Here is a 15,613-nt window from a genome sequence, read left to right on the forward strand (position 1 = left end):
CTTGGCCTCTCAGCTGTGTGCACAAATGTTTTATATGCATTGAGAAAAGGACTGGAAGCTGTACTTTAAAATACGGCTGTATCGGGTGGTGGGCTTATGAATGTTTTTCTTTTCTTACGCTTTCTTTTCCTGGGGTTTTTGTTTGTTTGTTTTACGGTGACTGACTTTTAGAATCAGAAAAAATGTTTTTCGACTACTTGAGTAAATGGAAATAACTGTGATAATGTGACATTCATCACTTACCTTTGATCAGGTCTTGGCCGACTTCTCTATTTTTGGCTTTGGGGGCAGCGTGGTCTCTGCTGCAGCGGCTCAGCCCTGTGCTCAGACTGCGCGGGCAGCCACAGACGAAACACGATGAGTGTTGTGCTATTGTGGGGACATTCTATTTAGGGACATTGAAATTAGCCTTTCACATAATTTTCCCATGTTGTGAAATACTATTTTTCTTTAGATTTTTTTTTTTCAATCATTTAAACATATAAAAACCATTCTTAGTGTATGGGCCAGAAGAGCAGGCAGTGAGCTGGACTTGGCCCATGGGCTATAGTTTGCTGACCCTGCAAGATGATTATTTTTCTGAAAAGTATGTTTTGAAGAAGTCATGGCTGACCCTTGTGATTATATTGGAATGAAATCTCTGTCTTATGAACTGGAGCCATAGATTGTTTTTTGCCGGTTGTCTTCACTATATTCTTTCTTTCAAGAGAAAAGTGATGTTTATTTCTCTCCAAAATAAATAATGAAGAAGTTTTTTGATGAAGAAAACACTTCATACGTTTCAGAAAGCAGGTGACTTTTGCTGGGTTGTTTCATCTTCGGTGGTGAGAGATAACCTGGCCGAGAATATTACATGGCACTGTGAGAAATGTAAGGGAAACGAGGAGAGCCGCTTCTTTGAGTCCTTTAGTTCTGACACCATTTGGTTATAGGTTTGTTTCTGTAGTAGACCTGTGGGACATTTAGGCCTCAGCCATTCCGGCTCTCAAGGCGTGGTGTTGAATGTTCGTGACCCTGCTGCCCGGAGCAGGACCCGGCTCGGCCCGGGACCTGTGCCCGTCTCTGCAGGGACCAGCAGAGCCTCTGTTGTTCCTCCTCCAGACTCACGGGGCATGTGTTGTGATTTTAAGTAAATGAGTAAGGTTTGCTTTGTGTGTTTTTTAAACTTTAATAATTTTAGCATATATATATATAGAAGACAGAAATGAATCGTATTTTAGGAATTTCTTTTAAGTCTTCTGGACGTGCTTTCCAAAGCATGGGTGCACAGATGCCCTGCATCCAAGCCGCCGGGCTGTTGAGTGCAGACCACTGGCATCACACCTGGCACAGCAGACTTTGTGCTTGCAGAACCCGGGAAAATGCCTTTTTCACAGTCTCTGCACCAAGGTGTGAACCTGCTGGTTGCGGGGAAGAAGGGGGCAAGCAAAGAGGGTACATTGGTGTGTGCACCAGTGTTCCCTGGTGGCTGAGTGCTTTCCCACAGTCACACAGGACCTTGTACACGTGCTCTGAAGAGTGTTGTTAACACCGCAGGATGCTGCACCCGTAGGAGAAAAGTCCCAGTTTCCCTCAAAACACAGCCCTTCAAGAAAGGACATATGCTGGCCTTGGGAGGTGTGTTTCTGTTCACCAGAAGGGCTGTTCGTGTGAACTCTCCATCCTTTTACCCTTAAAGCCCAGGGGTGTTGGGAAGAAAAGACAGCAGTGTCTTTCATCCTTTTACCATATTCCTCCAAGAAGCATGTTTGACGTCACTGCTGCAAGGGATCATGGTAAATGGGCTGTGTGTGTTTTCGTTTAGGAGGAACACCTAATTTGAAATTACTGTGGCTGAACCAAGAGCCAGGGACACAAGCCCGGCGCGTGGAGGCCCTGCTCGGCTGTTTCGACCTTTCGTCGTCCAGAGAAGAGCTGCAGGCGGTGGAGAACCCATTTAGGGCACTGTGCTGCCTGCTGACCTACCTGTTCGTGCAGGTAACCCCGGCCCTCACTCCCGTCCACTTCCCATGAATCTGTGGGCTGCAGGGCTCTGGGCTGGCCGCGGCGCATCCCCATGTCACCTCGTCCCTTGCTGTCATCTCATGAGAACACGGCTTCCCTGTGGGCGCACGTGCCCGAGGCCCTGGCGGAGGCTGGTGATGCACACAAGGGTCAAGGCATGGGAGGCCCTGCAGGTAGGGGAGCCTGCACTCACTTTGCTCTTGCTTCCCAGCACCTGGGCACAACGTGCCTCTCCTGCAGCTGTCACCGTGAGGGAGACTGGGCCTGTCGGCGGCCCCGTGTCGTGGCAAGAAGGCAGGCAGCCCTGGGCTGAAGGCAGCGCTAAACCGCTGAGCCACTGGGCTGCCCTGAAGTCATTAATCTTATATTTACAAATTTATCCAGAGAAGCAGGCTCCCTGCAGGGGGGCCTGATGCAGGACTCGATCCCAGGACCCCGGGGTCATGCCCTGAGCCAGAGGCAGATGCTCAACGCCTGAGCCACCCGGGCGTCCCTGGCTGTATTATTTTGAAATGATTTTGTCTCACAATTTGTCACAACCACAATGAAAACAAAGTCCTTTGCCATCACGGCTTTCTTTATCCACTTAGACCTCTTGTCCTCGATGCCGTTGAGCTGTCTTGGCTTCTACTCTGGCCTCCACACATGCTTGACCTGGGTCTTCTCTGACACAAACATCACATTTTCATTTGCCTGGATTAGAGAGACTTATGTGACTGTTTCTCAGACCCGAATTTACTTTATGAATTATTGATTGTCTTTAAGAATCTCACTCTTGGGGGATCCCTGGGTGGCTTAGCTGTTAAGCTCCTGCCTTCAGCCCAGGATGTGATCCTGGAGTCCTGGGATCAAGTCCCATATCGGGCTCCCTGCATGGAGGCTGCTTCTCCCTCTGCCTGTGTCTCTCATGAAATAAATAAATAAAATCTTAAAAAAAAAAAAAGAATCTCACTCTTGTTCCAGAGTCCACTTCAAGGGAGCTCAATACTGATTTTCCTTTTTCTTTCCTAGATTGTTGTTTTCTTTTGGCTCTGCCAGTGTGTCGCTAGTTGTGGATTTTGCATTCTGTGACAATGTGGTATGGTTCAACAACTCCGAGATTTCACTGCTTCATTATTGGTGTCACATGCACCAATGTAAACTTTAGTTTTTGCTCTACTGTTTTGAGGAGGTTTTGATACCAGACTTAGCAATATAAATGAGTAGAGGGTGGATTTTTAAGTGTAAAACCACTTTTTAAAAAATCTTATTTGCTAAATAATGCAAGCACATACGAATTAATGTTTTCTGTCCGGCATGTCTTAGTCCACAGCCGAGGTGGGGCTGTGTGGGGAGCTGAGCTCTCTCATCCAGAAACATAAGTGTCTTTGCTTGTTGATTCCGTCTGTGTGCGTGTGGACGGTCACTCCGTGGACACACATTTGACTTCCTCTTTCCCGTAAGAGACGTGGGTGGTTGAACCTGTTCATACTCGTGCAGGTGACCGTCATGGAAATCCGTGTCCAGCAGGAAAAGTCCACCGCACAGAACAGGAGCTTCACATCTCCTGTATCTCTGTGACCCTTAAGCAGAGACGCGTCAGGAGGGAAATTTCCACCTTTACCTTCTTTCTGAAAGTACTAATGATGACCTTTATTTTTTTTGATGACCTTTAAATACAGATCTCTCTAGTGTGGGTCAGCGTGAGGCAGACATATGATGTTACTTTGACTTAAAGAGCATATTTAAATTGGAGCTTCTTGAAACCAAAAAATAACGAATCGCCACATCAGTGGCAGCTCTGAGATTAAGATGGAACTGTAGCATTATTCACCGGGTTAATCTCGTAGGGTTTCATAAGGCTTAAAAGATAAATTTATAAAAATACTGTCTTTCCATGGATAAGATGTTTGTGTGACGTGGGATTCAGAACCCGTAGAGAAACGAAATGCTCTCGTACCCTCCAAGTCCGCGACACCACCACCACTTTGTATTTAAAGGCTTACCTGAGAGCCTTGTCTGGAAGGGTGAGTTTACATTGTAGCAAGGGTACGTGGTCTCCCTAACCTGGAGTAGAGCAAGTGCTTTAAGTGGTCATATGCATTATGTGAAATCCTAAAACGTCTGGTGTTACCAAGACTCTGGTGGTCGAGATCTGTTAACTACCTTGGTTACCAGGGAAAGCTGTGGCACACGGCATACTTCTCTTTTCTCCTAAGTTGGTGTTTTAAGATCAGCCTTCTTCAAAAGCTGCTCATGGGGAGAAGCAGAATTACATTCCAGCCCAGTCTCAGTGGAGAGCGATGGGGGTTTATGGAGTAAAAACCTGTGTTCTCTGCTTGGTCTTGCTTCCGTAGACTGGGAGCTTTCTTCTTGGTCCTAAGCACTACACGTCTGTGGATTTTTTGTTAGCCACAGCTGTCATTTACACAGAGGCAACAAGTCCTGGAGGATGGAGCAGGGCAGGGTAGTGACGGGGCCGGTGCCTTCCGTGGGGCCAAGGTGAGTGACTCCCGGAATATTGGCTTCTCCAGGAGAGGCCAGTGGGAGAGTAGGAGTCCCCAGGAACTGTCTTTCTGGTTTATGGTGGGGTCGTTTCTATCAGGAATAAACACTAGCCTTTTTATCACGAGGAAGAATTGACATTCTCACCAGTGGGTCTGTGGTCGTCATCCTGATTTGCTCCCTTCAAGCCTTTACTTGCCGCAGAACACATTCCTGTCTGGAAAGAAGTTCTCATATTGTTACTTTGGCGGTGGGCCCGTGAGCAGGAGCGCTGTGCTGCTTCCCTCTGGTTGAGAGAGTGGTGGCTGAGCTGGCGAGGTCACCGCCCCAGAACCCGGGGGCAGGTGGTGCCTAGGCCCTGCCCTCATTGCCGTCGATTCTTTTTTTTTTTTTTTTTTAATTTATGATAGTCACAGAGAGAGAGAGAGAGAGAGGCAGAGACACAGGCAGAGGGAGAAGCAGGCTCCATGCACCGGGAGCCCGATGTGGGATTCGATCCTGGGTCTCCAGGATCACGCCCTGGGCCAAAGGCAGGCGCTAAACCGCTGCGCCACCCAGGGATCCCTGATTCTTGAGACCAGAGTTTCCTCATCTGTCTCCCAATCCCTGCCCTCCTCATTCTTGCTCACATTTTGGTGGGACCCCTTGACTCCATGGAAGATTGGAGGGGTTCATATGTAGGGTCCTGTTTCCATTAAACTGGTATCTGAGTATGCAGGCGTTGCCAGGGCTGGCGGGGTGGTTGATCCCGGCCTTGGTCACCCCAGCTCATGCTGCAAACCCCTACATCGCCAGCTCTGGGACCTGGTGGCTGGAACCATCCCCTGTGTTGCTCTAAGACTCCGGCTTGGCGGTGGCTCGTGGCCCCTCTGAGGCGTTGCAGAACTTCTGCCTTGCTGCGGAGTGCCTCTGCCACTCTGCAGCGTGGCCCCGGGCATTGTGTACCGTGGGCTGTGCGTGAAGAGTCCCTGCCGACCCCGGCATCTACCCGCTGCAGGGCCTCGTGCAGAGTGTCCGTTCTCCCCGGAGCTGACACTGCCTCTCCTTTTCTCTCCCTCTCAGGTGGACACTCTTTGCCTGGAGGATCTGCATGCTTTCATTGCTCAGGCCTTGTGCCTCCAAGGAAAGTCCACGGTGCAGCTCGTCGACCTACAGGTACGGGCCTGATTGTCCGTTCTGGAGACCCCCTGCCTGACCAGAGGGTCCGTGCTCTTGCCCGCCTTTTCTTCTGTTGTGTTTTTTAAAGTTTTGGTTGGTGTTCCACAGACGAGATCAAAAGGCGTATTTAATCACGCTGCTTTTATGATGCCGAGTCCTGCGGGGTTAGGGACGTTCAAGCAGAGCTGTGAACAGACGGCGTCCTGCGTCCGTGGAGGCGGCCTCTAGACCTTGGTCACACTGGGTCACTGCTCACAAGAGCCACCTCATTCCAGCGCTGAGAAATGTGTCGTTGTTAATCCCGTGTCAGTATTGTGGCAACATGAAGGCCGTCGTTGGTTTGATCCCTTAGTACCTTGCTGATGTTAGGAAACTAGGACGCCTTTCTCTGGTGTTAGTGTCTGGCCCGTACGCGCCCTGTCCTGTCTGCCGTCTGTAGGCCTGGTCCCCCAGACTCCAGTCACCGCGCCCGCCTGTGTCCTCTCCCGGCGCTGCTGTGGAGTGTTGCGTAGTGCAGGTCACGCACCTGTGCTGCTTTTATTTGCATGTTGCCACGAGGGGGGGGAAGGTGGAGGGTATTCCTTTCATTTCACAACCTGGCCGTTGGCAGCCAACCCCACCTGCTCTTCTGCGGCCACAGCCTGTGAGATCCAGCAGATGTTTCTTAGGGGAAAACCCAAGGTCAGGTCAGTCGTTGGTGGAAACTTAAGACTTTGCTTTATAAATGCCATTGGGTAACAGTAAGGAGTTTTATCCATAGATTCTAGTTAATTGAATTAGTTTTCACTTGTCTTTCCAGGGGATAAAAACTAATACATTTCATTTACAAATAACTTCTGACCTAATGTCCCAACTCCTGCATGCGGGTTTACCCCATAAACTGCTCCTCCCAGTTGTCCAACTAAAGGGATGGTGCCAGGTTTTGTGTGTTAGCAGTTTTGTTACATTGTATTCAAGAAAGTTATTTTTAAAAGTGGATATTTTTTCCTCCTTTTGGCAAGACACAATTTTAACAAGTGAATTTTGGGTTATTAGAAGCTTTATGTATTCTTTTTCTCTGAGCTGTAATTGACACGTTATGTGCAGCGGTGTTTGTGTACGTTGTGCAGTGGTCACGCAGCAAGTCTGCTTAGTATACGTCAGCATGGAGTTACAGAATTTTTTTCTTGTGATGAGAACTTTTTATATTTATGCTCTCAGCAATGTTCAGATACGCAGCACAGTATTGCTAACCGTGGTCTGCACGCTGGACGTGATGCCCGCCGCTTACTAGTGCCGTCACTGGACGTCCCTTTTGACCTTCACCCACTTTAGCCGTCCCTGCCCCCAGTGACCACCGTTCTCTGTGTAGAAGATTGCACAGAGACGTGAAATCACAGTATTTGTCTTTCTCGGACTTATTTTACTTAGCATAATGTCCTCAAGGTCCATCCACGTTCCCACTAATGGCAAGATTTTGCTTTTTTTTTTTTTTTTAAGATTTCACTTTTTTTATAGCTGAATAATGCCGCGTCGGGAATATACGCCACACTGCCTTAGTGTACTCACCAGGTGACGGACATCGGGTTGTCTGCATAGCCTGTCGTCTGCTGTGAGTGATGCTGCAGTGAGCATGGGCTGCACGTACCTCCTCACGACAGTGATTTATCCCGGGAAGCTGCGTGCTGGAATGTGGGGAAGTTCCATGTTGGGTTTTTGAGGAGCCTCCACGCTGTTCGCCAGAGAGGCTGCACCAGCCTGCATTGCCACCAGCAGTGCACACGGGTTCCCCTTTCTCCACATCCTCGCCAGCACTTACCTTTTGTCTTTTTAGCGATGGCCCTTCGTAATAAGTGTGAGAGGTAAGTGGCCACGTATGCATAGGCTTACTTTTGACCTCTCTACTCCGTTCCGTTGATTTGTGTCTGTTGTTATGCCAGTACCTACTGCTTTGGTGGCCGTAGCCCTGTAATACAGCGTGGAATTGGGGACATGACACCTCCAGCTCTGTGATCGTAGCGCACCTGCTCGTGGGGCGTTTTGTTGGATAGTATGAACATTTTATCAGTATTTGTTCTTCCAACCCATGAGCGCGACTGTCTTTCCATTTGTTCACATCATCTTCATGTTCTTTGATCAGTGGTTTATAGTTTTCAGAGAGCAGGTTTTCACCTCCCTGGTTGTATTTATTCCCGGGGATCTTATTCTTTTTGATGCGGTTGTAAATAGGACTATTCTCCTAATTTTTCTTTCTGATAGCTCCTTATTACTGTATAGAAATGGCACAGATGTCGTGTATTGACGTCGTATCCTGCAGCTTTATTGAATACATTGATTAGTTCTAACCATCTTTTGGTGGCGTCTTAAGGATTTCCTATGTATAGTATCTTGTTATTTGAAGATAGTGAGTTTTACTCGTTCCTTTCCATGTGGATGCTTGTGTTGCTTTCCCTGGGCTGGTTGCTGTGGCTGGGACTTGCAGTCCTGTGTTGAATAAAGGCGGCGAGAGTGGACATCCTCGTCTTGTTTCCAGTCTCAGAGGAAAAGCTCTCAGCTTTTCACCACTGGGGATGATGTTAGCTGATGGCTGTCCCTCCTTTTGGCAAAACACAATTTTAAAAAGTGAACTTTCAGTTATTAGTAGGTTAATACGATTCTTAACACTAGATTGTAGCCCCAGCTGCGTGGCCTTCCTCCCAGACGGCTGTCCTGCTGCCACTGGCCTGCTGCTTTCATCTCCCCTCCTGGTAGAATTAAACAGGCAGCCAAGCAGGCAGAAGGGAAGGGGACTTGGAGGTCGTGCCATCTGCCTGGTGCGTGTGGGCGGTAGGACAAACTGGAGTCGATGCTGATTCTGGCTCCCTCCCTGCTAGTTGCATGACCTTGAACAAGTTCTTAGGAACAAACAGCAGAGCCTGACTTCCCCCTTGTAAATACCGTGTGGGTGCTCTCGGTTGGACTCGCGTGCGTGGTCCCACCACTGCCTTGTCTTGGGCAGAGCCGAGGTGGAGTCGGCTCTCAACACCCACCAGGGGGTCTTTTCTGGGCGGGGGCACCTGCGGGGAGAGTGCCCGCTGCGTGGGGTCCTCTCCCCCAGGCCCTGCGCTTGCCAGGCTGGCCGGAACCTTCCCCGTTGTTTGAGCTTCTCCAGCAGAAGCGAGATCTGCGGCAGCTGTGACTGACATGGGTTCCCTGGAGGGACTGTAACTGGGCAGCTCCAGGGAGGGACCCCCGGAGGGCCCCTGCGGCGAGTGTCTCAGGAGGAGGGGTGGGTCGGGTTTGTTTTACCAGCGGTGAGCCTGGAAACACGGATTTCAGAGGCCTCGTGGCTGCCCTGGGATTGGGTTGGTTGTGGAGCTGCCGTGAGGTGGCGGGGCACGGCCCCCCGGGTCTCACTCCGCTCCCACTGCCCAGGGGCAGTCGTCAGGGGCTTAGCTGTGCCTTTGGTCCCCCACCCTTGTCTTCACCACAGGCTGTGGACCTACACGGCTGCAGGGCCTGGTGCCCCTGCCCACTGGTGCTCATGGGAATCTTCAAATGCCCTGTTAGGTTCGCACCAGCATTATTTTTCTTGTCCCAGCAGGTCAAATAGAGCTTTAAAATGGTGTACAGAGTGACATTCATTAATAATCCGCGTGATGGGATTTTCCGCGTGGAGACGGCAGCTGGTGTTACGTGCACACACGCGTTCATTCACAGACACGAGGCTGCTCTCGGGGTGAGGAGTACAGGAACTGAACCTGTGGCAGTCACGGGAGAGAAGAAGGGAAGAAGGGAAGTGGTATCACCTGTAATTAGGAAGGTGCAGGGGCATTTGCTGTGCCCACGCACAGAGGGCAGGCCTGCCGGGGACCTGCTGTGACCGTCCCCTGCCGGTGCCCGGGACCCGGCGTGTGCACCGTACTGTACACACTTGGCTAGTGCAGCCCCGTGGGCACCCGGGGTTAAGGATGTGGACAGGACGAGGTTGGGGTGTCCGCAGAGTGAGGAGGGACACTCTGCTAGGCAGTAGGCAGAGTCTCGCCGAGCAAGCGACCTGGGAAGCCCCTCGCTCAGCAGCTTGGGGTGGGTTCTTGGGGTCTTAGCAGAGGGTGCTGTGTTGTCAGTGTCTCTTCCAGTGCCACAGGGAGGACTTGAGATCTGCTATGGGCGCACCTGCTGTGCTGGTGTCAGCGCGCCGTGCCCCTCGTCCCAGTGCCAGCGGCACCGCGCACACACAGGGCACGGCTGGGTCCTTGTGGACACGGCGTCTCAGATGGGTGAACTGCATGCGTGCTCCGGGCCACGGCGCCCATGCCGGTAGCAGCTCCTGGGTGACATATCCCCCGGGGGCCTTGGGCAGGACCTGACTTTAGGACGACCTCGCTTGTTCTGGACACTCAGCCCCCTGGGCACCTGCACTGAGCGCAACGTTCTCCTGATGTCCTGTCGTTGCTGCTCCTCACCACACTCTGCGTCCCTCCCCTGCTGGGGCCTCGGTGGTATCAGCTGGAACAGCCACCCTTCACCTCCAAGACTCATCTAGCGCTTCTGCGGGCTTTCCTTTGAGGAGGAAGGTAACTGCATGGCGTTTCTTGAGGACTGAGAGCACGCTGCTGGTCTCTGTGCTGGGCCCAGAACACACTCAGGCATGAGGACGGCACTATACCTTGCAAAGTAGGCTGTTGGTTTTTTTAGAAAGATTATAAATATTTTACAGTAATTTTTTTAAAGATAGTATTTATTCATGAGAGACACAGAGAGGCAGAGACATGGGCAGAGGGAAAAGCAGGCTCCCTGCGGGGAGCCCGATGCAGGACTCGATTCCGGGACCCTGGGGTCACGCCCTGGGCTGAAGGCAGATGCTCAGCTGCTGAGCCCCCCAGGCATCCCTGCAGTAATTTTTATACCATTCTTTAGAGAGAAAGAAAAGTTCTGTTACGTTGTGAGAGAGATGAAGGTGGGTGTCGTGGCTGAGGCCCCCTGACGGGGCTGGTGAGGATGCATTCTGCTCTGGAGTCTGCTCTGGAGTCCAGCCCACCTGTGCTGAAGTCTGGGTTTGGGGTTTGGGAGCTGGGGCGTCAGCGATGGAGGCTTGTTCATTGTTGGTCCTCCGCGTCACAGCTGGATGCTGTAGAAGTGTCAGATGCTCGGTACGTTTGAGGTCTGAAGACACTGTCGTCTGCTGGAGGCAGGACGAGCGGGACCTTGGAGGCGGTGCAGGCAGGCTGCGGACTCAGGCTGTGCTCAGGGCGTTGGCCTGGGCCGGGGCGCTGCTGCGTGGTCATGCTTCCTGTCGTCTCCCCAAACAACCTCCTGGGTAAAAGCAACTGTAGAAATCTTCCATTAAAAGATCTTTAGTCAGGGGTCCCTGCGGGGCTCAGCAGTTGAGCGTCCACCCTCGGCTCAGGACATGACCCCAGGGTCCCGGGATCAAGTGCCACATCGGGCTCCCCGCAGGGAGCCTGCTTCTCCCTCTGCCTGGGTCTCTGCCTCTCTCTCTCCGTGTCTCTCGTGAATAAATAAATACCATCTTAAGAAAAAAAAGTAGAATCTATTGAAGCTTTTACTTTTTATTTATTTTTTTAAAGATTGTATTTATTTATTCATGAGAGACAGAGAGGCAGAGACTCAGGCAGAGGGAAAAGCAGGCTCCATGCAGGGAACCCGACGTGGGACTCGATCCCGGGTCCCCAGGGTCACTCCCTGGGCCGAGGCGGTGCTAAGCCACATGGGCCGCCCAAATCTATTGAAACTTAAAGTTGACGCAAGTACAGAAGGTGAAGACTCCCTGGACAGATTAGATACGTGGCGGCAAGCAGGTACCCTCGTGCCCACAGGACCCAGATGGGCTCCTCCGAGGGTCGGCTGACCAGGTCTTGGGGGCTGCGGGGAGGTGCCCTCCCAGCTCCGGCAGCCGGTCACGGGGAGCTGACCTGTCACCTCCTGGGCCCTCGGCCCCTTGGCCCTGCGGTCACACTGCATGTCCCCCGGGCACACTTTGGAGGCTGTGAGCTCCGGGACGCAGGCACGTTTGTGGAGGAGCAGGAGGGGGCTCTCGTGATGCTGGCCAACCCGGTGCCTTTCCTGCACTGCCGTCCCGGCCGGAGATGAGCCGTTTCTCTGGTCTGCGGAGCCCCGAGGGAAGCACAGATCCTCAGTGGCCACAGCCGTCCTTCCAGGCGTCGTTCGAGTGAGGACATGTGCGTCGCTCGGGACATCTCTGGCTCCCGGTGTCACGGTGCGAAAGGGCCCAAATGATCCACCTGGCTGCATGGATGCCCCACAGCTAAGCTGCCGCTGAGGGGGCGGACGCAGGAGTCCCCTGCAGAGACGCTGCTTGCTGCACAGCCTCGCGTGCCCCCCTCGCAGCGTCTGTCGGCGCCGCAGGACCCTGGCAGCCGCAGCAGCCGCAGGTGGGACGGCCTCGGTGTAGAGGCCCCGTGTGTGCATCCTGGGGCCCCGCACGGCACTGGAGCTTCAGAACTGAACCTGTTGGCAGACAGGCGCCCCACTCTGCTGTCCTCACTGTCCGCTTGCCCCTGGCCGCACTGTCGTGGCACTTCTCCTGGGAACCCCTCCCCGGGATGTTGAGACTGGCCTCTGGCCTCCCCTCTGCAGGTCGCTTGCACCTGGGGCAGTGGCCCAGGACAGATGCTCAGGGGTGTCACGCTGGGCCATGGCCTGGCCTTCCGTGTCCTCCGTCCCTCCCGAAGCCCCCCGACAGGCTGGCGCTGCCCAGACCTGGCCTCCCGGCTTCCTGCACACCCTGTGCCGAGGGATTCCTTTCCTGCTGGAAGGACCTGTGCTCACCTGCGATACCTGCGCGGGGCGGCTGTCTGTGTGCCCGGTGACGCCTCACCAATGTCACCAGATCTGCTGCAGGGCCTGTCGCTTCCTTCTGCCTGAGGGTCCCTGTCCTGGTCCTGGGGTTCGCGCTATCCTCGCACCCCTGGGCCGCAGCCCCTCAGGACTGCACACTCGGCTTCACTCCACCCGGGTCTTCTCTGTTTTCAGTTCAGCGGGTGCTCAGTGAGTTTTGTTTCCATGAATTGAAATATCTTCTCACTTATTTGGGGTGAAAGCTGAGTCCTTTATTACTTTTATGGAATCTGTGCATTGACGGTATTTGGATGCTGATTTGCTTAGTACTTGCACCCGTCGCTGTACTTCTGTGTCGGCTTGTAGGAGTGCTTTGTCTTCATGAATCAGTCTTCAAATAAAATGTATTTTTCTACAATGGAAACAAATCTTAGGATATACTTTGTGTCCTTTTTTTTTTTTTTTTTTTAATTTTATTTATTCCTGAGAGGCAGAGACACAGGCAGAGGGAGAAGCAGGCTCCCTGCGGGGAGCCCAACTCAGGACTCGATCTCAGGACCCTGGGGTCACGCCCTGAGCTGAAAGCAGATGCTCAACCCCTGAGCCACCAGGGGCCCGACATACTTTGCATCTTAACCTTCCTTTTCCAAACCGCATTGCACAGCTTGGCAGCAGTGTGCCGGGGTGGAGGGATGGGGTCCCTGAGACGTGCTTGTCCTGTTGCCTGTCTCCTGCTGCCCCTGCTGCCCCCACAGGACAGGGGTGCCCCGCAGTGTGTCCCCCGGGCCGTGGCGTGCCCTCAGCTACAGCTCACGCTGCCTGGGTGGGGGCGGTCTGTGCCTTCTCCCTCCTGACCCAGGGCCTACCCCTCGCTCTTGCTCCGACACGTGCTGCCTGTGGCACATCTGAGCCTGAAGTTCTCAGGGGCAGGATGTCAGAAAGTCAGAACCCAGAACTGACTGTAGCCCCTGTTGCTGGTGTGTGCTGATGGGGGATGTCCTGGGCGAGCAGAGGTGCAGCCGGTGAAGGAGAGCAGTGGAAGTACAGCTGATCCTCCAGTGTTGCCTCCTCTTGTTTCTCGCAAACACTAGTGTGTTACGGTTCTTGTGAACCTGGTTCTTTCTGTAATTGTACAGTTGTGAGTAGATTGTATCCTCTCAGGTGGTTGCGGGTCTGACCATGTCGCTGCAGAGGTGGATGTGCCACCGTGATGTGCAATGATGTAGGAGTGGAGGCGGGGGAGCAGTTCCCTGGGGTGGGTGCCCCGGGGCTCAGTGCGGGGGGTGAGGACGTGGGGGTCTGCAGGGGTCCCTGGGGTGGGTGCCTGTGGCTCAGTGGGGGGGGGGGGTGAAGATGTGCAGGGTCTGCAGGGGTCCCTGGGGGGGTGCCTGTGGCTCAGTGGCGGGGGTGAGGACGTGGAGGGTCTGCAGGGGTTCCTGGGGTGGGTGCCCTGTGGCTCATTGGGGGGTGAGGACGTGGAGGGTCTGCAGGGGTCCCTGGGTTGGGTGCCTGTGGCTCAGTGGGGGGGTGAGGATGTGCAGGGTCTGCAGGGGTCCCTGGGGTGGGTGCCCCATGGCTCAGTGGGGGGTGAAGACGTGGGGGGTCTGCAGGGGTCCCTGGGGTGGGTGCGGGGAGCCGTGCCCTGGGGACCCTCGCAGGCTGTGCTCTTCCCGTCCTGGTTCCTCAGGCTCCTGAGTTCCCAGCAGGCTGGCCCGGCCTTCAGTCAGCTGTGCTTCTCTGCTGTGGGGCCTTCATGTGAGACCTCAGGAGAAATAGAGAAATTGTCTTCTTGTTAGTGTGAGCGGGTGTCAGGACGGCTGCAAACAAGCCGGAGCCCCAGGCCCGCCGACGCCAACTCCCCTGGGGTAGCACGTCCATGTGGCCGGGTGGCCGTTGTGTTTGTCTGCAGGGGCGTCCGGCGTGGGCCTTCAGTGCTGTTTGCGGGGCGCTGCCATAGTCAGGGCCCGTGCCCGGAGCCCCACGTGTACGAGTCTGTGCACTGTGGCCTGGATACAGATGTGACCCAGTGTAAGGAGAAGCCCGACTCAGTTCAGCACATCCTAATCTCTGGAGCGAACGCTGTCACCTGAGGTTGGTTATTTCACAGGAGCAGACTCTGGTTCCCCACGCAGTGCCCGGGGACGTGCGGACGCTGCCGTGTTATCCATCACCATCCTGGCGTGGCACAGGGCGACACGGCCTCTAGGCTGATGGAGGAGGGCTTTGGGGGGACCGCAGTCGGTCATGTCGGGGCAGAGAAGCCGCCTTCGTCGTGTTAGGCTGGAGCTCCTGGAGGGCGGGGCCCGCACGGTAGCCTCGCTCGGGCAGCTCGTCCACTGCCCTGACTCCCTGGGCCCAGACAACCATGGAGGCCTCAGGAGGCGGGTGATCTCCCCCCGACCCTTGGCTGGCACGGGGACACCCGCTCTGGCTCTCCTGCGGCGGCTGTGGCATAGGGCCCTCCTGAGCTGTGCTGCAGCGTTAGCTGTGCTGGGGCCTGCGTCCTGGCTTGGACCAGCGAGCACCCCGGGCCAAGGTTGTGCCCAGGCTGGGCTGCCGTGGCCTCTGGCCCGCGTGGGGTCACAGCTCGCCCGTGTCACAGACACGCGCACGGGAGGGCAGTGATCCTGTCCTTGCCCATAAGCACCGTGTTCTGGAGTGGAGTCAAGCCGTTTCCTAATACAGAGCCCTCCACCCATCCATCTGCAGGGCAGCAGCAGCGTCTAGCACGTTCTGGTATTGGAGCAGCAATCTCATGCACTCACTGCCAGACCGGGCCTGGGGGTGCAGGAGAGGAAGGCGGCCATCCCGGGAGGGTGGGTCCAGCAGGCACGGGACAGGTGAGCAGCGGCCTGGGGCGGGAGGGCCTGTGCCTCCGGGCTGGAATTTGATGGATCGGAGGGGAGAGTAGGGTCAGGACAGGAAGGCCTTGGGGGGAGCAAAGAAATTGGTTGGGTTCATTGTGCAGCTTAGAGACTGAAAAGGTGGCTCTGCTCACAGCTGGGGCTCCCCGGGGGTGTGGTCAGGGCTTCGGGCAGCAAAGGGACAGGAAGCCCTGGGTCCTCATGTGCGGTCTCAACAGGTAGAGGCGAGGGGCCAAGCATGGGGTGCGGCTAGACAGGACCGTGAGAAGCGTCCGGGAGGCGGGCTGGGCAGGGCCCAGGGAAGGACCCAGGCGCGAGCATGC

The 15,613-nt window shown here is 54.4% G+C and overlaps 1 protein-coding gene across 13 annotated transcripts in view; it reads left to right on the forward strand.

The window, feature by feature from the left end:
• Positions 1–15,613, forward strand: part of FAM120B (family with sequence similarity 120B) — a 90,785-nt gene that overhangs the window by 38,294 nt on the left and 36,878 nt on the right. For all 13 annotated transcript variants that reach the window (XR_003135852.3, XM_035698014.2, XM_025444851.3 and 10 more), the window contains 2 exons: positions 1,805–1,977; positions 5,551–5,643. Coding sequence is in view for 12 of the 13 variants with exons in the window: in XM_035698014.2 (XP_035553907.2) it covers positions 1,805–1,977; positions 5,551–5,643 (266 nt within the window). In the remaining variant the exon portion in view is untranslated. The remainder of the gene's footprint in view (positions 1–1,804; positions 1,978–5,550; positions 5,644–15,613) is intronic.

The sequence above is a fragment of the Canis lupus genome, chromosome 12, assembly GCF_003254725.2.
Source record: "Canis lupus dingo isolate Sandy chromosome 12, ASM325472v2, whole genome shotgun sequence".
NCBI lineage: Eukaryota > Metazoa > Chordata > Mammalia > Carnivora > Canidae > Canis > Canis lupus.